The 23676-nt window shown below is 38.7% G+C and overlaps 3 protein-coding genes across 3 annotated transcripts; all 3 read left to right on the plus strand.

Moving 5' to 3' along the window:
• The first annotated feature begins 750 nt into the window (after window positions 1-750).
• On the plus strand, window positions 751-6663 carry pwp1 (PWP1 homolog, endonuclein). Its single transcript, XM_003444973.5, has 15 exons — window positions 751-945; window positions 1085-1143; window positions 1232-1386; window positions 1473-1558; window positions 1691-1787; window positions 1915-2025; window positions 2158-2288; window positions 3323-3393; window positions 3881-3977; window positions 4083-4144; window positions 4222-4333; window positions 5165-5255; window positions 5608-5729; window positions 5816-5921; window positions 6056-6663. The coding sequence occupies exons 1-15, from the start codon at window positions 880-882 to the stop codon at window positions 6148-6150; spliced, it is 1461 nt and encodes a 486-aa protein (XP_003445021.1). The 5' UTR covers window positions 751-879; the 3' UTR covers window positions 6151-6663.
• A 618-nt stretch (window positions 6664-7281) lies between these two features.
• On the plus strand, window positions 7282-10575 carry mrpl42 (mitochondrial ribosomal protein L42). The gene is made up of 5 exons (XM_003444972.4): window positions 7282-7439; window positions 7891-7954; window positions 9252-9336; window positions 9539-9699; window positions 10465-10575. The coding sequence occupies exons 1-5, from the start codon at window positions 7361-7363 to the stop codon at window positions 10508-10510; spliced, it is 435 nt and encodes a 144-aa protein (XP_003445020.1). The 5' UTR covers window positions 7282-7360; the 3' UTR covers window positions 10511-10575.
• A 2568-nt stretch (window positions 10576-13143) lies between these two features.
• ube2nb (ubiquitin-conjugating enzyme E2Nb) lies at window positions 13144-20070 on the plus strand. Its single transcript, XM_003444971.5, has 4 exons — window positions 13144-13300; window positions 15015-15261; window positions 16797-16937; window positions 18088-20070. The coding sequence occupies exons 1-4, from the start codon at window positions 13271-13273 to the stop codon at window positions 18129-18131; spliced, it is 462 nt and encodes a 153-aa protein (XP_003445019.1). The 5' UTR covers window positions 13144-13270; the 3' UTR covers window positions 18132-20070.
• Window positions 20071-23676: the final 3606 nt, after the last annotated feature.

The following is a 23676-nucleotide window of genomic DNA, read 5'->3' on the forward strand; positions in this document are numbered from 1 at the left end:
GAAAAATGTTAAGAATTTTTACTACTTTTTCATTTAAGTTTTACAGTTTTCCCTACTGATAAATAGCTCCCACGTGGCCATTCGTATTACACCAAAGTAAGTAACTGATAAACAAATGACTACCTGCTACCTTGGCTCATGTGATTAGGTAGAGGATCATCAGGGGGTCCTTTTGGCCCTCTTTGGGGGGGATACTCCCACGGGGTTTAAATCTGGGACTCTCCACCATTTGACTCTTAGAACTGAAGAAGCTTCTCGAATGAGAGGTGAAACGTCTTCAAGCAACTTACAGAAGTCCAGACGCTTTTCTTTCCAGGCTCCTTAGACTACGATGACCTGGATGACTGAGAACCTTCACAGACACTACCTGCTGTGGAAATTGTGTTAACAATGAGTCTAGAGGGTTTTTTTTGTTTGTTTTTTTAAGAGAACTCTTTTTGTGAATTAAAAAAAAGCTACTAGAGCTTACTTATTTCTTGCTATTTAAGTCGTGCTGACAAATTTCTTTCATGTACTACAGCAGCATTTCTTCAACAAATAGTAAAACTGAAACATACTGTTGAAATTACACTATTTTTCTTATATAAATCTCAGGCGTTACAGGTATAATTAAACTTCTTCAAAGTGGGCTTACTTTGACATTCTGCTTTTGAGGGATTCCTCTTAGAAATCTCAATTCAGAAGTCTTTGTGTGTCAAGTTTCTCTGCTACATTTTTGATCAGGCAGATTTTTCAACGCTCCTCAAACGCCATCAAGACGCGTCGCAGGACCCAGTGAAACTCACATGTACGCCCCTAGTGTGCATGCCTGAGGTTAAATAGTCTTTTAGTGTGTAGTTTATAAAGTTTTGAGTACATAAAACGTACAGTTTGTCCGCAATGAGCTCTCAGATTACTTGTATCGGGTGGGTAAAACGAGGCGTTGCCAAGGAAACCCCGGATAAAGTAAGTATCGTTAGCATGTTAGCCGACCGGCGGCTAATCTGTCAACATGGCAGTGCCCAAACTTTTACACGTATTAAACCTCGAGCAAATTACATATATATTTTAAAATAATAAAGCCACTTTTTAAATTTAACTCCAGGTTGAGTTGAGCCAGGAGGAGCTCCAGCGAATCATCACTGAGGCGAAAGAAGAATTGGGGTATGTTAAAGGCTCACTGCTCCCGTGTATCCTATCACACTGTGCCTGCTGTCATGTACTTTTTGTTTACTTCTTTGAATGCCCCCAGGGAACTGGCAGCTGAGGACGAAGAAGAAGATGCTGAGGGTGTACCTGTTGAAGAGAGTGATACTGCTGAAGTGCCACAGGATGAGAGTGAAGAAGGAAAAGAGGAGGATGAGCTAGCAGAGTATGGCCTGGATAAATATGATGAAGAGGACGCAGGTGAGGAAGGGGCAAGGTGCTGTTTGGTTATTTGAGTAGATTTGCCGCTTCATCCCATATCTTCTGGTGTCCTGCCTCTGTTTTAGTGACCGCTAATCTTGGTGACAGCCTGGCTGGACTCACAGTGTTCAGCTCTAATGAGGAGGATCCTTACATCACCATCAAAGACACAGTGAGTGGCCTCCAAAAATAAGTACATGCATTCTGTGTTGTGCCTGAAGAGCTGTTATAAACTTTAAAACCCCTCATTTGTTTTCCAGTGCAAGAAATTTGTGTTAATTTTTTTGGATAACTTCCTTCCTAGGACCAGTATGAGCGTGAGGACTTTCAAATCAAACCCACTGACAACCTGATCCTGGCAGGCAAAGCAGAGAAGGATTGCTGCAATTTGGAAATCTTTGGTAAATGCCTTCATTTACTGACCTGATGGACAGATAACAGAGGATTTTCTTCAGCAAATAGAAGGAAATTTTGTTCATTGGATACTGCTGCTGTGGCTTAAAATAAGCTAAATGTGTTACTTTGCAGTTTACAACTCAGAGGAGGACTCCCTTTATGTTCATCACGATATTCTGCTGCCAGCTTATCCACTGTGTGTGGAGTGGCTAAATTTTGACCCAAATCCTGCAGAAGGAACATGTAAGAAAACATCAGATAATAAATGCAATGTAGATAAAGTCTCTTGTTTCGTTGTATAGGACCTTTTAGCAAACACTGTCTCCTGTGTGTGTGTGTGTGTGTGTGTGTGTGTGTGTGTGTGTTACCCTGCAGCTAACTATGCAGCTGTGGGCAACATGACCCCTCAGATAGACGTGTGGGATCTGGATGTGGTGGACTGTTTAGAGCCAGCCTTCTCTCTGGGAAGCAAAAAAGCCTCCAAGAAGAAAAAGAAGAGCAAAAAGGTAAAAGCCTAATTAGTGGTTGTATTCTCAGCAAGAAATTGAACCCTCAGATGCCCATCAGAGTGAGAGTGTTTGAGTTTTAGATAAAAAGCACTTGAAACACTGGAAAAAGTGTTCCTGCTAAAATGGAGTAGAAAGTAGGGGTGGCTTTAAAAAATCGATTTCCCCGAATCAAATCGATTTTAGTTTCAATAATGCGCTATCGCTTTCATTAAATCCTGAATTGATTTTTAAATATAAATGTACTTTACCAGAAGTATCAGAATCTCAGATTAACACTCACAAAACTATTTCAACAACTGCCAAACAACTAAATAAGCAAATGACAGCAGGTAAACAGATGTAAACACAGAGCGCGGATCCCCCCGTTCACCTGACAGCACGTACATAGACACGCCGTCGGGTGCTGAAAGCCGAAGTCTCACAGATTCTAAAGCTGCAGGTTTCGTCACTCTCTGACCAAAATTCACTGAACCAGCAGCAAAAGAAGATCAAAACTATGCTTCACGTTTGAAAAACATTGTCATGAATTTCCTCTTACTTTCGCTGTTTTGCTTCCGCCACGATAACTTTGCTCTGCTTCACTTTAGCAGTATCAGGTAATATTCATATGTTGATTTGTGGTTTTCTTCAGTTTTTGATCTACTGCAGAGTATTTTTAAGGTGATTATCTGCTATAAAAAGTCAGGCCAGGAAAATCTCCTTCATGTTTTTCTGTGTTTTATCCTGAGTTACTTTGACACAAAGGCATCTGCTGTGATGCTTACACCTCTAATGAAGTCTCACAAGCGACAGCTTTGTTTTTGTACATATAAAAAATATGAATATGTACTGATAAATGATCATAATTATAATATTTCTGACTGTTTGAGTCAAAATTGAATTGATTCGAATCAGTTATAGAAATCAAATCGATACCCAGCCCTAGTAGAAAGCACTATATTAGTCCTGGTCCATTTAGTAAACTCTGAGGTTTAATATCGGCTGAGACTGAGTTAGTAATTAGTTTCTGTCTGTTCTTTTAAAAATAACAGGGGGCAGCAGCAGAACCTGTTGAGGGACACACAGATGCAGTGCTGGATTTATCCTGGAACCAGCTGGTCAGGTCAGTATCAGATTGCATTAATATGCATTCATCCATTTTCTACCACCTATTCTCATGTGGGTTGTGGTACAAGGAGTCAAAACAGAGGCCTTCGTTTACTCTCGGAAAATTGACCCATCTCTAATGGAGAGCCCAGATTTCCTGTAAATGAAGCTCATTTCCTCAGCTTATATCTGAGCTTTTATTATTTCAGTCTCTACCCCCTGCTTCTTATCATAGGTGAGGGTAGGAAAGCAGGTCAACCAGTAAGCTGACAAGCTTTGCCTTCACACTTTGGTCTCTCTTCACCACAACAGACTTAAACATGCTGCACCAGTTCATCTTTCAATCACACGATCCACTCTTCCTTCCACTTGTAAACAGTCCCAGAGATACTTGAATTCCTTTACTTGAGGCTAAGAGATGGTTTATATTAGATGCATGTGGTATAACTGTACATACTTGTACATTTGTTGGTCTTTCCTGAAACACAGTCCCCTCTTTTTAGGAATGTGTTGGCTAGCGGTTCTGCAGATGAAACAGTTATCTTGTGGGATATGTCTCAAGGCAAGCCAGCCACAACCCTGCACAGACACACTGATAAGGTATTCAATGAGAAATAAAAATACAATTCACAGTTTATATTGAGTGTTGCATTCCCAGAAACTACAGCCTTGAGCTGCTGGATAACAAACATTTTTGTCTTTCAGGTCCAGACGTTAACATTCCACCCGTTTGAAGCCCAGACTTTGCTATCGGGATCTTACGACAAGTTCGTGTCATTTGTTCTCCTCACCACCAGATTTTGGATTGACAAAAGTTTGGAGGCTTAACATGTTCTCTTTACAGGACAGCTGTACTTTATGATTGTCGGAGTCCAGACAGCAGCTATCGGACGTGGAGGTTCAGTGGCCAAGTGGAACGTTTGGTCTGGAACCACTTTTCACCCTGCAATTTCCTGGTGAGTCCTTAAAACATCCTCCAGGATTTTCTAGTAGACAAGCTGTGCAGAACACAGTAAAATGCATTTCAATTTACAAAGCATCCCAAGTTTTCTAAGAAACAAGTGCTATTCTCAGCTCCCATAAAAGTGCCAGTGCTCATATTAGATGTCATTCTTTAATTTTTGGGGGCATGTCTGAATATGCAAAGTGTCATCGCCACTGTTTGTAAGACAGTTTATTTAAATTTTCTTTACATACAAATTGTTTTTAACTGTAACAATGACTCAGACATCAAGGGTGAAACTTTTGCCTGGGCCTGAAATGGTGCTGACTTGGAATATTGCTATGCTATAACATAACATAACATAACATAACATAACATAACAACATAACAGAACAGTAGAGAGATAAATTTGGCATTTTCCCTATTAAGAAGTGTGTCACTCCTTTGGAATTTTTCAGGGAAATGTGAGGTGGTCAGGCTTGGGAAGCATTTGTTTAGCTGACACAGAATGACCCATCTGTTACGCCTTCTCCCAGCACTGATGCTTCACATTGATGTTTTTGGCTGACGTCCAGGTCATTTTCAGAGCTCGACCAGCATAATCACATGTGGAGATGTGGTTTATGCTAGTGAAACAGATGAAGATGAAAAAAAAAAAATCATACAAAAGCATCAAAGCTTAACCGCATTAAATCACATTCCTTTTAAAACCCGGCTGAGCAGCTGTGACTCCAGCTGGTGTGTGGTCATTATGCAAAAGACTTTGCGTATCTCATTCTGTTGATTTTGTTGTTTCTTCATAAGCTCTGTGCTTTATGTGTGGGTTTTTTTTCTTATTTTTCAGGCAAGTACAGAGGATGGTTTTGTCTACTGCCTCGATGCACGCTCAGATAAACCGGTGTTCACACTGAGGGCACACGATGAAGAAGTGTCAGGTGTGTGTGTGTGTTCAGTCCTTTTTTTCAGTTTAAACTCTAGATAAGCTTTTCTTTTGTAAGAGTGGTATTTGTTTTTCTTGGTAATGAGTCATTTGGGAAAATATGAAAGCATTCCTTGACATTATTTATACATACCAGAGAAATGTGGGAAAACTCGTGGTTGGCTTGTTTTTCATCATCATCTCAAAACCACTTCCTTTCTGGAGGAAATCATGAAGACAGTTGGGTAACACTGAGGCTCTGTGATTCAGCCCAACCAAGTGGAGCCCTCCTTTCCTTGTGTTCTTGAAAAGATACAGTAATGACTGTGCTATAGAAACCACGCCTAACCCCCTTTGAATTCCTGCAGGGTTGGCCCTCAGCAGCCAGATTAAAGGATGCATGGTCACCTCTTCAGCTGACAAACATGTTAAGATTTGGGACATTTTAGGCAACAAACCCAACCTGGTGCACTCGCGGGATATGAAAATGGTAAGTTGTGTTGTGGATTATTTTTCCATGTGTATAAAAAGTGGTTGTTAAAAGATGTTTAACCTGACTTTGTAACCTGTGATAAGGGTGTGCTGTTCTGCGCATCATGTTGCCCCGACCTGCCCTTCATCTATGCCTTTGGGGGACAGAAGGAAGGTCTGCGAGTTTGGGATATAAGTGATGTTGCAGCAGGTAAAGTTAAATCATGTGAAGTTAATTCCAAACGCAACTGCACGACTTGTTCTGTGGTTATGTAAAGTGGCAAACATTTATTTTTGAAGCTGTTTCAGTTAATGGTACTCTAATGTTATTGTGACTGCTTTTAGTGGCCGAGGTCTTTGGCAGTCGAGAACGCTTGGTGGCAAGTACGGGATCACAGGCATCCAGCGCTGCAGCCACATCTGACATGGAGGTCTCCTAGTGACAGTCTGGTTAAAATGGATAAACTGAGCTAATGTGGAAACACATCAAGCTGCCATGCTTGTGGCTTCTTTGTGGAAGCTCCACTGAGAGGCTGGCCAGTCTTTGAAAACCAGGCCCAAAGGAACCAAAGAGCTCAGTTCAGCTTCTCTCTTTCCACATATAAGGCCGCTGACAAGAACATTTAAAGACATGTTCAGGAAAGTCGAGGAACAGTTGCTCTTATATTAATATAAGTGGACTTCTTTCAAATTTTGAATGACTGGGTGTAATTTAAAATCCATGCAGTTTTTTTTCTGTACATTACCAATGTAATATGCTGCTTATATTACTTTCTCAAGAATACCATGCACACTGATCTGAACAGTGGTTTTATACCCTTTTCTGCTAATAGATAAAAATTTTGGGGGAAAAAAGTCTGTACAGTTATTTGATTTGGCTCAAGTGTAAAAATAAATAAATAATGGACTCCTCCAACTGTTGTATATTCAAGAAATAAACACAGTTCATTAGATTTGTGTTGATTTTGTTCTTTGGTTTTCAAACCACTTATGAACCACTAGATGGATGTATTAAGGATGTGTACAAATGTGGAGCGTTAAATATTTATGGTTGTACTGTACATTAGGCCATAACCTTTAGAAACCTTTAGACTTTCTTTTGGGTTTTTTGCTTAAAAATAATGCATTTAAAAACTGGACATAATACTAAGAATATATGGGAAAATAACCACCTATAATGTAAAGTATGAAAAGTAAGAATTCATAAATGTGAAATCAGTTTACTGTTAGTCACCAGCAGGGTGAGTAGTAATAGACTATGAGCAATCAGTGTTTTTAAATCATATTAAAGAAAAACATACAAAGTAAAAAGCATCACAAGTACTACATGTGTGCACTGGGAATTTGAACTGTGAGTATTTGTGAGGATCTCAGGGTTCGACAGTGTATTTTATTTTAAACGAAAAATTTCTAAGATATTTAAAAATATTTTACGTAACAGCATTAAGTTGAGTTCAGTTTGGAGATTTTGAAATAATCCAAACATGTTAGATGTTAGATGTCAAAGAAATTTGAAGTGAAATGCAGGAGTTCAAAATAAAGTCGGAGTAGAAATACTGAAGGAGATCGGTGTAGCAGCGGAACTGTTGAAGCCGAGTCAGAAAACAGAGTCGGAAATATTACAGTGTTGCACATACAAAATAATTAAGCATGGCGTCGGGTCGTTTGTGCAGACTAAACAGTCTCCTAACGCGACTCTCCGGTCGCACTCGGTTATCGTGTGTACAAAGTAAGTTTTATGCTTCATTTGTCATTGTTGGCGGTCATGTGAGTGTACGCGAGTTTACAGATTTATTGGTTAACAGCGATGGCAGCGGTGAAAGCTAACGGGCTAACCTTGACAGTTTAGGTGGCGAGTCTGACTTAATTGTCCAAACCACAGTGTGTCTGTACAAAAATAAATAAATAAAATAAAATACTCGCTGCGAATAATTTAATATATTACAAGTTTACACGTTTCCTAGTGACTGTAAACGTAAGTCATGTTGGGCACAGTAGCAGCATCATATGTCTAGTATCTGTGTTTAGTAGTTCCTGCTGCTGTCTCCATCCTTGTGTTATGGTCTCTAAGCTTTCAGAGTTTCATTTATAGCTAAGAAGTTGAACCGTGTCTATTTGTGTCATTAGTTGTCTGGACTTGTGTTACATCTGTGCTCGTTGTTTTTGTTTTCCTGCTGCAGCTTGTTTGGTCCCAGCTCGCCAGAAGTCCAGTGTTGGTACTACTTCTCTTGATGGCCCTGAATGGTTTGTATTTGTCAAATTAAGATGAGATGAACAAAGACAAGTGATTATCTTATCTTGTGGATTAGAATTAGCACTGCGTGTTGTATTGTCCAAAAGTCCTGAACAGCCATTTATTTCATTTCTTTAAATTTTGACTCCAAGCAGCCAGACTTTGTTGTAACTTTTTAAAGAGGCCTCAATTGGTAGTTCTCTGGGCTTTCTGAAGGACTTTGAAAGTTTTTCTTTGGTCATTGGCGCCTTTTTCACAGTAAATTCACTCCCATCCTTGTGCTTGACATAAGGAAACATAATTTCCTTATAAAGGCAACCAACTCAAGGGATGAAGTGTGTCCCTAAAAGATCGAATGAAACTAAACAAGTGGAGAAAAAATCCAGCAAAGACTTGACACAGGATGTCTCGGTCGATCCATCTACTGTTCACCAGTGCCTCATCAGAAATTGTTTCAGTGGAAGTTCACTTCATTCTTAAAGAAGAGAAAAGGCTGAGGTATGCCAAATTACACAAAAACTGGACTGAAGATTTGTGGCATCAGGTTTTATGGAATGATTAATTCAAATTTTAAATCTTCTGTTCCAATCACCATCAATATGTGCAGATGTCCACAGCCACTGTGGAGGGTCTTATGTTGTTTGGGGGTGTTGGGGATCTTCTCAAAATAGAACAAACAAACTCAGAAAAGCATCATAATGTTTTGGCCCACCACATAATACCATCAGGAAGGAGTCTGATAGACATCGGCTTGACTTTTCAGCATGACGATGATCCCAAACACACTGCCAATGCAGAAAAAGTATGGCAAAACACACAATGGAACACCATCAGTCGTGGCTTGGCATCCCCAGAGCTCAGACCTCAACATCATTGAAGCAGTGTGGGATCATTTTGACAGGTAGTGAAACAAAAGCAGCCAATATCCAAAGAAGAGCTTCGAATTTCCTCCAAGAAGCCTGGAGAACTATTCCTGAAGAATATTTAAAGAAATTACAAGAAAGCTGCCTAAGAGAGTTCAGGCTGTGTTGAAGAATATAGGTGGTCATACAAAGTAATGACTTTCAAGCTCATTAGAATTGTACAAACCTAAAATTGGTGTACATATTTCCCATTTAACTAGCAAAATATAAAGAATTCGTTACTTCAAGACTTTTGCACAGCACTGTAGCTGCAGAAATATTTAACATTTTTGTAGTTGTTGGAACAGTTAATGAAGTGTAAACAAATGTGACAACTACTTAAGTAGCTAATGATAGATTACATAATTTTGACATAGATACTAATCTTTCAATTTTTTGGCTTTAGTAATGTGGAAATTGGTGTGACCTCAGATGGAAAAACCATAGTGTGCTACCATCCCACTGCGGACATTCCCTATGAGCTTACCCAGGTAAGGCAGTACTGTGTAGCTTTTTTCAAAAGTATTCTGGATATAGTTTTAGACCTGTTATTATTTTATAACAAATAAACTTGAAGTATCAGACTTACAGCCATTAGAAAAGATGTAACTTTTCTGTGCACAACAAGTGAAAAAGCTGCAGGATTGCAATAAAACACTGTGTATTTACAAAACGGGAAATGAATCTTTGCAGCCTATAGAAAGACCAGACCCAATGGCCAACCAGGTCGAGACGCACGACCAGGTTTTAAAGGCCCACCTCAGCAAGGAGGTGCTCAAGGACAACGGCCCCACAATAGAGGAGCTGAGCAAGATGTTCTTCACTACAAAACACCGCTTTTATCCAATTGGACAGTAAGTACACAAGTAACACTCACATAGGCAAAGATATGTGGTGAAAATGTTGGTGGGAGATTCGCCCAGACATTCTTCATCTGGTCTCCCTTTAGTAATTTATTGTTGATTTATTCCTCCAAAGTTTACATTTGGATCAACAAGATGAATTATGTATAGAAAATTGCTTATCTGGATATATCTATGTTACAGGTATTATTGGTATTGCACAGTCCCGATCAAAGCTTAAGACCACTTGAAAAATGTTTGAAGTGATCAGCACTAACGGTGGAGCTACTTATTACTGAGCTCATGTTTGGGTTTTCTGTTTTCTGTTTTGGGGTGGTTACAGGTTTTTTGTTTTTTGCATGCTCAAAAAATGTTTTGTCTCACTTTCATTTCTTCTTGTTGCATGTTGAAGCTCTACCTGGAACCTTGTTAAGATCCAACCATGTTTGTTTGTCATTTTTCAAGTGGTCTTAAGCTTTTCATCAGGACTATATTTACTGGCAAGCTGGTCAGAAATGACATATTGAAGAAATTTTCCCTTGAAAGTGGGTTACTCAACCTTGTTTCTTCTGGTTTGCTGATTTAACAGTGTTAGCACAGCAGATTTAGATGAGTTGCCAACTTTGATGAGGACACTCTGTCGCTCCTTCTGTTGTTTTTATTCTTTGGATGATTGTGAAACGGTGTAAAGGAGCTGAAAGAAAATGTGCTGTCTCTTTAAAAATGCGTCTGTACTTGTTGTTCTGTATTGATCGGCCTCTGTTTTGTTGTTCACAGGTATCGAAGGCGACGCATAAATAAGGACCCACCGAAGGACAGATAGCTACCAAACAGCAAATGATGTTCTTCTGTTGTCACTATAATGTTAAATAAACTGTTAAATAATAAGTTAGTAGTTACCATTTTTTGATACAGCCACTACACTGGATTTCACAGTTGCCGTAGAATTTTCTTTAGACTGATGATGTAAAGCAGTGGTTCTCGAGTAGCCTGGCAAGTCACACCCGTGTGTCTTCAGAGATTCCAGGTGTGCAGGTGTACAGATCCATGTCAGATATTGTGATGTCATCGTGCTGGCTAGCAGCCACCTACCAACCTCCTTTATGCACATGTAAACACCTTTTATAAAGGTGTCGTATCATTTTCATTTCATGATGGTAGCATATAGTTCATATCCCTGAAACTTTAATTATAAATGACGATTTATGATGTCAACATGTTGCCTAGCAACCACACTAAAATCAGACCAAACAGTATTGTAGCAAAGTAAACATAATGAATGAAAATTAAATTTACTATATTTGTGCTCAGCAGACATTGAGTTCTCATTAAAGAGGTATGCTGAACAGCTATGCTGAAAAATATAGGAACCCCTTAAAGAGACACTACTTCTGCTACCTAACTGTTAGCAAAAAGGACAACGTGTGTGGGAAAGTGAATCACTTTCAAAGCGCAACTAACCACCTGTACAACACAGCAGCAGAAGAAGAGGGGAAAAGGTCATTCTCTTTTGGTTGTATTTTGTGGGTGAACTGTGGCCTGAATGTCACCCGCTTGAAGCGGGTTGTGGCAAGTGATGAGTGTGTCCGTTTTAATGCAAATGTCATAATGCACCTCACATCTGATCCACATTTGGTAGATCTGTGGCTATGATGTGGCAGTTTTATTCACAATGGATCACAGAGGAGCCACATTTGGGCCAAACAGTGATTGTTTTCTGAGTTTTGGCTTCAGCAGAATTAAATAGAAGGTGTCATACCACATTACAGGTAACATGCTTGATTCAGGACAATGCACTTGGATAAAAAACGTTCTTCAGTCTGTTGGGCAACCGGTCAAACAGCTAGTGTCCAGGATGAAAACTGTCTTTATTGATTTTTAAGGCTTTTTAACAACATTTAGGTTTTGCAGTCTTGTTGAGTGCAACATAGAAGAAGCCCATTCCACAGAGCTGAATTCTCCACCTGACAGTACCCAAAGAATCCATCAGCACAAGGCTGGACAGGCCGATGGTTTTGATGTGTTGGCCGCTTTTGTATACGAGTTTGAACAAACATTGATGTAAATTGTAGTGCAGAGCTTAGCGGAAGCATGCAGCTGAGAGGTGGTAGTTCTAGTTTTCTATGCAAATGAGTTTTTCTTTGTGTGTTTCTTTATTACACGTTACATATAGTATTGTGAGGAAGATGGAGAGAAATATTAAAACAAACACTTATCCATTTAAGGGCAGTTTTAAAATTTTAGTATTAATTCAAGATTTTGGGCCACTCTGCAATTTATTTTTTGCAATATTCTCTTTTAGTTGATAATTTTCTGTTATGTATTTAAGAAAAACAATCAAAAATGTATACATCCATCTCAAGCATCATAGGTGTACTTTTTATGAGATATTTTATTTGCTGTGTGCTATTCTTGGCATAACCCTGTTACAAATGCTCAGGAACATTAAAAAACAGATTTAAAGAAATATTGTTTAATAAGTTCTTTTTATATCATACATAGTGACTCTCATACTGAACACTCATTCAATTTCAGGTAATACTTTATTCATTTGTTACCAATTTATTTTAAGATACATATATTGATACAAGCTGTAGTTTTTTTTTAACCTGCTGTCCACACACTTACATTCCAAAAGATGCATCAGGGCAACTCAGGATTTAGTCCCTAAAATTCTTTGACACGCAGACTAGAGGAGCTGAGGATCAAACCATCTACCTTCCAGTTGGTAGATGGCCCCCTCTGTGGCAGTTTGCGTAGAAACAAGTATAAATAACAAGGTTGCAAATCTGTGCTAGCATTAATGTTTTCTCATAAAAAGATGTGACCTGTGGAGTGTAATGGACTGTGAAAGTCAAAGATGAATGTAGTTATATAAATAAAGAAAGAAATCTTTGAAATTCATTTAGCTTCCTTTGGTAATATGGCAATAGGGTTGCATTAGTTACAGTAATACATACAATCCAGTCAGAAAAGATAACAAACTGGACTACCCTATAATTGGGACTACCCAATTATAAGAGACATGCATTCATAAAATAAAGAAAGCTGATTCATAACTTTTAAAAATCTTATACTTGACATCCAGTTTGGCTCTCAAGACGTTGGGACAAATTGGGATTTGGGGAATTCTCCAAGGCTGTTATGTATTTTAAACCATATGTTTGAACCACTATTTTAACAAGAACACCTGTGATTTACACAACAAATTAAAGTTTTAGTATTTTGTGCATAGACTGTTTTCAAATTCTGGGGTGTGACAGAAAATGTCCTGCAATTGTAGAATGGCCCTTTTATTTTGTCTTCTTAAAATAATAATAGCAGCAGTAAAAAAAAAAATATATTCAGGACCCTTTGGAAACATTTAACTAAAATTTCAGATTCATAATATGTTTTATTTGTTCATTTATTTAGTATTGCAGCAGTTATATTTTTACATGGAAGTCTTTAGACGTCAGCAAACTTGTCTACGTCATCTGAAGCCACCGGAAGCGTGAGTTATCTGTCCCCGCCCCAGCAGCTCAGTCAATCCAACCTGAAGAGAAGGCGAGTCAACGGCTAAAAATATAATAGCTAACACAAGATGGCCGGTCTGCCTCGTAGGATTGTAAAGGTACTCCTGGCATCGGACAATATGTATATATCACAATGAGCCGTTGAATGTATTTTATAGCGGTTATTCAGTCCCAATATGGACGTAGACGTGCAGTCATCTCGCGTGTAGCCTGGCGTTAGCAAGGCTAGCACATTTAGCTCCTGTCGAGCTAGCTCGCTTGTCTGTGTTTTGTTTGCCACTTCCGTTTAGTGAATTCTACTGTGACGGTGGTTTAATTTTTTATACGTGAGGAATTCTTAACTCGCTTAATTTGCAATGTTAAAGTTATTGCTTTCTTACATTTTCAGTATGAACCGACTGATTGTAGAAATTTGTCCCAGTCGCCCTATGAATGGATTTGCTAAGTGAGCTAGGCTAGCAGTTTTAGCGTTGCCGATTCGTACACATGCCTGATGCTGATGTGAAGCGCTGCCCTTGTGCTCACGAAACATATGTACGAGCCCAATTACGCGAGCATGTCAACATGTCTTGTTTAGTTTAGTTTTTGTATTAAAATATATGGAACTAAAACAGAAATGCAAGGCCTTAAGGGCTGCGGTCTCCTCCCTTAGCCTCACCGCAGCTTCGCTGGGCCAGGCCCGGCAGTGGGCGCGATCAGCCTTTTCCGCTACGTCTAGCAGCTCTTCCTCAGGTTTAACAGGTTTTCACAACCAGTAACACGACCGTAGGCAAAGTGGGAAAACCGGACTAAGCTTCTATTTATAAACCTATGGCATTTTGCTTTACATTTACAACAAATAAACGTTTTTGTTTTTTCTGATTCTAAGAGTGAATCAGTTTCCTTCCTGTTTATTGCAGATGTTTTGGTGCACCTGCTCAAGCGAATGCAGAAATCTTAAATAGATACTTCCTCCTTGTTCATTCTCGCACAGTGTTCATTGCGGTAAAACTCTTTAGCAGATACACTGTTAATACACCCAGTGAAGTGGAACACTGAAACAGTTTCTAAAAGTAATCTGGACAAATTTATTCAGACTGACAGGCAAAAAATATCTGCAGTCAATCTGATAACTGGTTGCTTCTTTAAACAGGGATTATTTATTGGCTAATTCGTTTGTTTGTTAATGTCTCAGAGTTTGGGCAAGAAAAGCTATTTGAAGAGCTCCCTTTAAGCTAATGTGATTCTGATTGGCTGCCCCTCATAAACGGAAGGTTTGAACTGCAGTTTTGTTTAGAGCAGTCTGAAACCACAGTTTTTGGCTCACATACTCTTTATTGCAACTGTATTTTGCTTTATAAAATGTTTGTACTCGGCCAAAAAAATATTTCCATATTAAAGATAAGAACCACTTCTCTAAAGCACAAACAGAAGTACAATGTGAGGAAGGAAAACAGACTACAAGAAATTAAGGAGGCAATGGAGAGAGAAGGCTTGTTTTAGGTATTGGGAAATGATTGCTTGAACTTTGAAAAATTTTTAGATTAAAATAAAGTGGAGCCCCTGAGTTATTTGTCAGTGCGAGGCACTACGTGAACACTTGACTACCTTTAGTTTCCATTTTAAATAACTTGTGGAAATGTTTTCTTGTCTGTATATAGATAAAGTGGAAAATATTCGTGTGACTATGCGGGGTGAAGTTGTGTATTATGAACCATTATGCACTTAAAAGTCTGTTGTTGACACCCTCCTACAGTTCTTCATGCAACACTTTTTCTTCCTTTTTAAATTCAAAATGTCAACATCTGTGTTTCTCACTATGACCTTGCTCAGGAAACGCAGCGGTTGATGGCAGAGCCTGTTCCAGGGATCACTGCTACGCCTGATGAAGGGAATGCACGCTACTTCCATGTGTTCATTGCAGGGCCTCAAGATTCTCCCTTTGAAGGAGGCACATTTAGACTTGAACTATTTCTTCCAGAAGAGTATCCCATGGCAGCTCCCAAAGTGCGATTCATGACCAAAATCTATCACCCCAATGTTGACAAACTGGGAAGAATATGTTTAGACATTTTGAAAGGTGAGAAAGAGATAAAAATAATTTACATGATTGTTTTTTGTTTTGTTTTTTTTAAATATGTACATCCTGTTTTCTTTTTCTGGTTGATGTTGGTGTGAAACAACACTGACAGCATTCTGCAGGACTTGATTGCAGCTTTTTTTTATTGCTTTGTAAAAGTGAGGAGCATCAAACAGTTAAAGCTTATGGCTTTTATGCCTTTATAGCAGTCACAGGTTCATTTACCTGCCATTCCAAGTACAAATGTGTGGTACCTGATGGTATCAGTGGAAACCCACTGTATAAGGAGATAATAATGCTTTAAGAAAACACTTATTTGGATTGGCATTGTTCTGTTTATACAATGAGCAGGCAGTGAACGTCCGACATGTTAAAGCCTGTTGTAGAGAAAAGTATGCCTTCAGTTTTATATAAAGAGCTCATCGTCTGAAAGAAGAGTGAAGTGAGGTGATTACTTTCAGTAGGGCGTGGAAATAATACGAACCATTTTCATGTTATACTGAACTGATTTATTGTTAATGTCAAAATATGAGTTTTTAAATTGTATTTGTAAGGAAAAGGAAGATTAATTCATGACGTGTTCTAGATCAAGATTTGGGGGATGGGGATAGATATCATTAGATTGGAACACTATACAGCCATATTTTATGCAATGATTTCATAATGATTAAACTATTTTATTCAAGTGAAATTGTTGCAAAGACAATATATCAGACTTTTTTAAAGGCTCATTTTAAGTTTTATATCTGCAAAACATTTTAAATAATTGGAGACAAAGCCTTTGTTTTGCATCAGCTTTTCTGATGACAAGCGAGGTGTTTCCTCTTTAGAGGTGTATTTGATTAAAAAAATGAAATAAAATTTCACAATTCAGGTCCACAGGAAGAAAGCTGCCATTCGACAGCTTGCTTATAAATTCTTTTTCTTTAAACAGCTGAGATTTCTCTTTGTTTTATGAGTGCAGAGACAAACTTTGCTCAGTGGTTGTTCCTGAGCCCGTGCACTGATTTCTGCTGCAGAATCGAGTCTGTTTCAGTTCTCTCGTGCCTTGTGTTCACTAATTTCTTTAGATTATTTTAACAATCATATGCAGCGTAGGTGATGACAATCCCAAAGTCTCTGCATTTTCTGTTGAGCAAACAAATGTATTTATAATTTATTTGGGCACATAAGCATTATTATACAATGATAGAATCATGGATTTAATTTTTATTATCTTGATATTATGTGGTAATGAAAAGCAAATTGGTATATAAAATGTATCAGGAAAGCATGTGGCTGTGTTTGCATATATGCTTAGAAGGGAATGTGGAAAATAGAAGAGATTGTTTAGCAGACTGATCAGCACTAAAGGACTGCTACTCCCTCATATGTTTTTTTTTCTTTACCTTACCTTTCTGATTAGCACAGCTCTGATTTTGACTGCTTTCCTTCTCTGCCAGTAGCAAGTTGTTGACATTAGGTTTGCCATCAGATTTGTTTCTTTTCCCATTTAACCCACCGGCCTGTTCCTCTTTTTCCTGATCTTCCCACAGACAAGTGGTCTCCAGCCCTGCAGATCCGTACAGTGTTGCTATCTATCCAGGCATTATTAAGTGCTCCCAATCCAGATGATCCACTGGCAAATGATGTTGCAGAGCAGTGGAAGAAAAATGAAAGCCAAGCCATTGAGACAGGTGAGGAGAAGATTTATTTTTTCTATTAGATCACTCGGGATTGGCTTTGTTAAACTGTATTTCTGCTGACACAGGTGGTCACAGGTTTCAGTGTGAGAAGTGCTGTGACAGATGGGGAAAAAAAACAACAGCTCAGGTCCTGACCTTAACTGTCAGCCACTTTACAAATAGCTGCAAATTAGCCAAAGCTGAGATGATGGTTTTCTTTATGGTTCATTTCCTGGGAGGAGAAGAATAACAACTAGAAAACAAAACAACAAACCTGTTGGTGACTTTGTGGGAGGGGTTAGCTTGCTGACCTACTGTAAATAAAGTAAGGTGATAGTAACAGTTCTCAAGTTTGCTTAGCAGATGACGCACGTGAGAGCTGCATATATTTGTTATTTTCCGAACATTTTGTGAAACATAGTTTATCAGCTCAGGAAAATAAGTTGATGCTTATGGAGGTCTGCACGTAATGATCTTTTTGGAGAATCTAGTAAAAGAAGTTGATTGGTTTGTCTCGGCTGATACGCCACTTCTGAGTGTACAATGACAATGAAACTCCTCGGTCGTGTCTCACTTGATGGTATCAGTTGAAACCCACTAAATAAGAGAGATAATAAAATGCATGCGTGTATGCACGGCAATCAATCATGAAACAAATTGTTATGTGTTGTTAAAGGCAGTCTGAGATGGGCTTTTAAACAGGGTTTCTCTGCCAGTTTCCATGGAAATCTTTGTGACTAACCAAACCAATACATCATTTAAATATTCTGCTTGTGGTTTGACTGTAAAAGCAGAAACACATAATGAAATCAGAAGCCTTTTTTGGTTTTGTTTTAGGATATCAATAATTTAATGCATTTGTGTGAAATCAGCTTTGTGTGGCTCAACATAATGTCCTTGTTTTCCTCTATCAACAATCCAAACTCTAAACATAATAAAGTTAAAAGGATGTAAAGCGTCAAAAACAAGCAACACAGAAATGAAAAGCCTAAATATTTAGATTTTGTATTTGGAAGTCCTGTGACCTCTCAGTTGCTTTTACTGCCTGTTCTGGGATTAACACTTCTGTGTATACCTTGCAGCACTTTACTTATTTACTGTTATTTACTCAGCTGATGGCCCTCATACCAAACAAAACCCTCTTGTTTTGTTTCCTCCCCAGCCCGAACATGGACCAGGCTCTACGCAGGCAACAGTGAAGTATAGAAGAAGAGAATCAAGGCGTCTGAATGTGATCCACAAAATATACTCCTATTCTGTCATTTGAATTTAACGGACACAAAAAAAGAGAAAAAAAATATTATAAGTCCAAATCTATCTGAAAGAAATGACGAGCAGCAGACCTCTGGGTGACATATGTTAAGACGCGTTAAATGTGTGTTAGCCTTTTTTCTTTTTTCTTTCTTTTGTTTTTTTTGTTTGTTTGTTTTCTTTCCCCTGTGTTGCTATTTAAATGCATGGACAGAGAATGAGACCCTCCCCATTACAGTCTTAAAACTCACAATACAATGTGTTGTCTTTAACCAGGCCACATACTGGTACGTTTGCAAAGTGTACATGCATTAAAGCTGTCGTTCTTTTAACACATGCATTATTTGTCAACACATCTGTATGTCTTTTTGTGTTAATTCAGCACTGCACCGGTAGAAATAGTAAATGACACATAAACTATTAATAATGTAGGTTCCCAAAATTTAGAGGGATGGGGGGAAAAACCCAACACAATTGGAAGGGGGGAAAACTAAAACAGCAGTTTAAATGCACAGCAAGGGTGAAGCTGAAGGATTTCGCATAGGAAGTGCTTCCTCAAACTTTTATACAAGCTCACACAAACGTAAGTTCAGCTGCTGAATCCAGGTTAAAGAAAACTGGGATAATTGAGAGATGTATGCCCTGATGTAAGTGCCGGGTTTGCTAATGGGGAATACATATTCCTTCACAGCCCCAGCTCATGTTTTAAAGAATTTAGTCAGTGCCTAGTATCCTGCAGGTTTTGTGTATTCATTCACACCTTACCATTGGAATCAGGTGTGTAGAAAAGATAATAGAAATGTTCTAATTAGAATCCAATGAATGGGGATTCCTGCAGTAATCCAAGAGCTGCTGGTTGGTTGTAAGTCTTGGAGTACTTCCACAGGCTTAAAAAGTCATTCCCAACACATTAAGGGAGGCAGATGAATGCTCAGTGTTGAAAGAAACTAAATGTCATAGCAGAGTAGCATGTGTTGAAAATGACGTCAGCTTTTTAAGAGGGTAGGAAGTTAACTTGTTGTTGGTTTTATGTTCATTTTTAACTATCTGTCCATGCTATATCTGTGTTGCCTGTTTTCAATTTTATTTTCAGTGTTACTTCATGTACCATACCAAGCTGATAACAGGACGGTTCAAACTAGACGTCAGAGGTGAAGGGGGGTGTTTTCTTTAAGGGGGAAGTTGCGGTTCTTGCCATTGATTACAAGGTTGTTTTCAGAGTTTTCTGCTTTTACATTTAATCAGTTCCCGTGGGTAAATTCAGTCACTGTGGAAGCAGGAAGAGCGGTGTTACAAATAAAGCGTGTTCAACTTCAAAAGGATTTTTGATTGGCTAAAGAGAATGGATGTCATGCACGCTGTACGATAATCCCACAAAATCCAGGGTGTGATTCAATTTGATGAACACTTTAGAAAATATAGAAACTTTCCTTTTAAAAGGGATCAAATAACGTTAAAGGCTCACTGCTACATTGCCTGTACCCTTCATGTTGCTTCATTGTGGCTCATCCGAGAGAGGACTGACCGAAACCTGTTTGTAGCTTTTTTTCTTTTCTTTTTTTTTTTCTTGGATTATCACAGGCTTTGCTTAGATTTGATGGTGTCCAGAAATATTAACTCTAACTGCTATATTTGCTGAAGCCTGGAAGATGGAGCACGGCTTAAAACCTGGTTAATTTATTGTTTCCCTGAGGGACTTGATGGTAATCTAAAGGAAAAAAAAACAGTCACTCACTGGATTTTTGAAGTATATTGATCAACATACTGAGCTCAAACTGAATAATCAACTCCCCATGTGATGAATAAAAAAAAAAACAGTTCTGTCAGTAATTTCAGTGCATTTGCATACATGGCTCTTCAAACACTCTGGTAATAAACTGAGTTGAGTAAGTAAGAGGAGTCTTTGTTTTATGATGTGTGGATGGATGGATGTGTCCAGAGCTGAAAGCTTACAGCTAAGATTTATTCTACACTCTTAAAAAAATACAAAACAAAACAAGCTCATGCCTCATGAGTTTCTTTCATGTTCATCTTGTAGCCAGTCTTACATTTATAATCTGCTCAAAAAATTTGGGGAATACTGAACTACAACAGTAGATCAGTCTGTCCAGTTAGGAAACATAAAACCTTAGCTGCTTTAGTGACAATAACTGTGACAACAGATGCATTTGGAGAGGCAACAACACCACAACTACCAAAGAGGGAGTGATTTTGCAGATGGTAGGCACAGATCGTTGCTCTCTTTCTGTCCCTCCTGGCTGATTTTTTTTTTTCTAGTTTTGCCTTTTGCTCGTGTTCTTGGCACCAATAGCAGAACCTGTCGGTTCTGGTGTTCTCTGGTCAATGCACAGTGTTGATCTGTGAGCACTGAAGGATACTGGGCCCTCATGACAAGCTTGCCGAGTCATTTTCTGGCAGTTTGGCCCAAGAAGTAAACACAGCTCCTGCTGGAGGTCATTTTGTAGGGCTCTGGCAGTGTTCCTTCTCCACAAAGGACCAGATACCATCCCTGCTGCTGGTGTCTGCTGCCGGGAGACACAGCAAACCTTGTGACAACACACATGGATGGCATCTGACAAGCACACTGAGAAAAAACAAAACTAGAGAAAAATTCATTAGGAAAAAGAAAGCAATGATCTGTGGCCAGCACCTGTAAAACAATCCCCTTTCTGGTAGCTGGCTTTTCTTGCCTCTCCACTGCACATGTTGTCACTTTCCTTTGGACCACAGTAGGTAAAACTGATTCACAGTGGTTTTTGCTTCCTAACTGGACGCCCTTTAAGTTTGAGTTATACTGTGATGACCGAGTGCTAGTTTTTGAACAGCATATTGAATACTCCATCCTTAAGACATTTCGTAGTTTTTGCAAGCAGAAGGACCATTCATGTCCAGCGGAGGGAGACAACCACAGATTTAACCATGCTGACTCGCACAAAGTGAACTCTTTACTCTTACTCATAACTCGGGGGAAGTATGCACATCCACAAAACCATTTCACTGTGGGCACACCCAGAAATACTGAGTCAGAAACCCTGTGAGGAACGACCCTGTCCCTCAGCACGTTACATTGTATTAGTTAAATATTGCAAAATTTTAAAAAAAATTGTGCAACAGTTTAAAATTTTTTAAACTGTTGCACAAGTGCTGCGGTCTCACCAGCTGGTAGCCATTTATAGTTGTTAGTATTGCTATGGAAAGAGAAATTTACTACTCTCTTTTCTTCACAGATTCATATTTTGAACCAAAAAAAGTAAAGTCGTCTGGACTGACGATGCATCTGATGGTACTTGGTTATTAGGGGCTAACATAAAAGGACCTCTTTTCAGTTTGTTTACACCAAATTTCAACCCCTGAATCAAGATCCCAACATTTTCCACTCTTCTGTTGTCCACTTTTGGTGAATCTATGCAAACTGTACCCTTAGTTACATGTCCTTAGCAGACAGAAGTGGCACCCAGAGTGGTGGTCTGCTGTTTTAGCCCATCTGTTTCAGGTTTGATGTGTTGAAAATTAATAAAGTAATTAATGGCTGCTCGAGTTATTGTTACTGTAACTGGATATTTTCTCTTTTTCAGAACCTTCTCTGTAAACCTTAGAGATGGATTGTGTGGGGGGAAAATAGTCCCAGTTTAAGACAACCGGTTTCTGAAATTGTCACACCAGGACACATGACCTTTCTTCCTCATTCTGATGTGCATTTTGAGCAGTTATGTCTAAATTAACTGAATTACTGCCATGTGATTGGTTGATTTGTGATAAATAGGTGGGCATATAGTTTGTATACATAATCCAAAGGTTATTGCATCTTATAAAGCCTAGAAAATCTTTTAAATTCATTATATTTAAATTTATTGTGGCTGTATTAGCCAGCCATATATTATCACCATTGTCACCAGATGGCGCTACTAGCAAAGACGTTCTTCCTCAAGATTTGTGTTCTTTCCAGTTTGGTCACATCTTACCAGGTATTTTAAACATCTGAATTCCTGATGGAATGGATTAAGTAGTTTCTCTTAACTCCCTGCAGGAGTCACCTGTCTTGAAGGCCTTGTGTTTCCTCACCTGTAAAAAATGTTTCACAATGTTTTATGACTCCATGGCTTGGTTTATATGACAACTGTGAGTCATTCAGGCGGGTATGTAGCCATTCTCTGAATGAATGTGCAGTAAACGATCCCCTCTTGCTATCTGTAGCTTCTGCAAAACATTAACCAGTTACAGAGTCATTTGTCTTGGGGAAGGGAAGGGTTTGTTGTTGCAGCGGTCATCCTCAGAAAATCTCTGCTCGGAGTCAGATTTCAAAGTCTTAACCATTATAACTTGTCACATGCCTCACATTTACATATGAGTTCAAACATGCCGGCGTCAAAAGCATTACACGTTCTTATAAATATATATATAATTTTGGTTGATTATGATTTTAAGAATTTGGGTCCTTCTCTGGTTTACTGCTCTGAGACATGGTTAATCATCCCCTCACATATGACATAGTATTACTTGGGAACACATTTTATGGTTTGTTGGAGCTAGCTTTATAGGGCATATTGAAAGACTTTACTACTTATGAGAATACAATAAATATTAGCTTTGCAAATCATCTCTAAAGAACATTTAAAACATGGGTGTCAAACATAAGTTCCAGCGCTGGATAGGCTCCATTCCAGCCCACTGGATGGCTTTGGAAAAGGTGAAGGAGGACATAAATTTTGGACTTTTAATGGTATTTTCATATGTTTTCCAGCCTTTCCTACAGTGATTAAGTTATAGATTTCTGTAATTCTACAAGTTCATTTCTCACTATATAAACCCAGAGAGTCATGCTGACAGATTTCTCTGATTTCTTTATTATGTAGAAAAACTGAAACATACGGTTGAAAATGAGTTTCCCTGATTTAGAAGGTTTATCTACGCCATGTTTTCCCTGCAGAGATCACAAATGCAAAATTGTAGGCATGTCTCCAGAAAAAGTGAGCTTCAGCATACTCTATTAAAAATGGTTATATTTGCATTTTTAAATATATTGGTGTGATTTGTAGTGATTATTTGACTCACTGTTGTCTTCTTATCACGGTTAAAGCAGTCTGCCTTTTCTCTTTGGGCATCGACAAGACATTTTTACCCAAAGAACTACTGCTCAATGATCTTTTCTCTTTTTCAGATCATTCTCTGTAAACCAGAGATATGATCTTGTGGATAAATCCCGGGAAGCTTTGCAGTAAAATATGAAATTCATTCAAGCCAGTCTGGCAGCGGCAGCCTTACTGAATTCAAAGTCACTTCTTCCACATTCTAGTCCTCAGTTTGATCTTCAGCAGGCTGTCTTGACCATATCTACATGCCATGGAGTTTCTACCATGTGACTGGCTCATTAAATATTTGAGTTAATGAACAGGTAAATGTGTGTACCTAATAAAGTGGCTGGTGAGTTTATTAAAGACGAACATAGCCATTTTTGGGTTGTCAATGGAAAGCTATGTTAGCTGCCAATGCTAGCATGTTT

This window comes from Oreochromis niloticus, linkage group LG17, assembly GCF_001858045.2.
Source record: "Oreochromis niloticus isolate F11D_XX linkage group LG17, O_niloticus_UMD_NMBU, whole genome shotgun sequence".
In the NCBI taxonomy this organism is placed as follows: Eukaryota; Metazoa; Chordata; class Actinopteri; order Cichliformes; family Cichlidae; genus Oreochromis; species Oreochromis niloticus.

What these genes read in the sequence shown, in the direction of transcription:
- pwp1 (XM_003444973.5), top strand. Translation starts at nt 880, where the DNA reads ATGAGCTCTCAGATTACTTGTATCGGGTGGGTAAAACGAGGCGTTGCC. An exon ending in CTGCAATTTGGAAATCTTTG is followed by an intron (nt 1,788 to 1,914) that starts GTAAATGCCTTC and finishes GTTACTTTGCAG; the next exon opens with TTTACAACTCAGAGGAGGAC. An exon ending in CTATCGGGATCTTACGACAA is followed by an intron (nt 4,145 to 4,221) that starts GTTCGTGTCATT and finishes TTCTCTTTACAG; the next exon opens with GACAGCTGTACTTTATGATT.
- mrpl42 (XM_003444972.4), top strand. Translation starts at nt 7,361, where the DNA reads ATGGCGTCGGGTCGTTTGTGCAGACTAAACAGTCTCCTAACGCGACTC. An exon ending in TCGGTTATCGTGTGTACAAA is followed by an intron (nt 7,440 to 7,890) that starts GTAAGTTTTATG and finishes TTCCTGCTGCAG; the next exon opens with CTTGTTTGGTCCCAGCTCGC. An exon ending in TTCCCTATGAGCTTACCCAG is followed by an intron (nt 9,337 to 9,538) that starts GTAAGGCAGTAC and finishes GAATCTTTGCAG; the next exon opens with CCTATAGAAAGACCAGACCC.
- ube2nb (XM_003444971.5), top strand. Translation starts at nt 13,271, where the DNA reads ATGGCCGGTCTGCCTCGTAGGATTGTAAAG. An exon ending in TGCCTCGTAGGATTGTAAAG is followed by an intron (nt 13,301 to 15,014) that starts GTACTCCTGGCA and finishes GACCTTGCTCAG; the next exon opens with GAAACGCAGCGGTTGATGGC. An exon ending in ATGTTTAGACATTTTGAAAG is followed by an intron (nt 15,262 to 16,796) that starts GTGAGAAAGAGA and finishes ATCTTCCCACAG; the next exon opens with ACAAGTGGTCTCCAGCCCTG.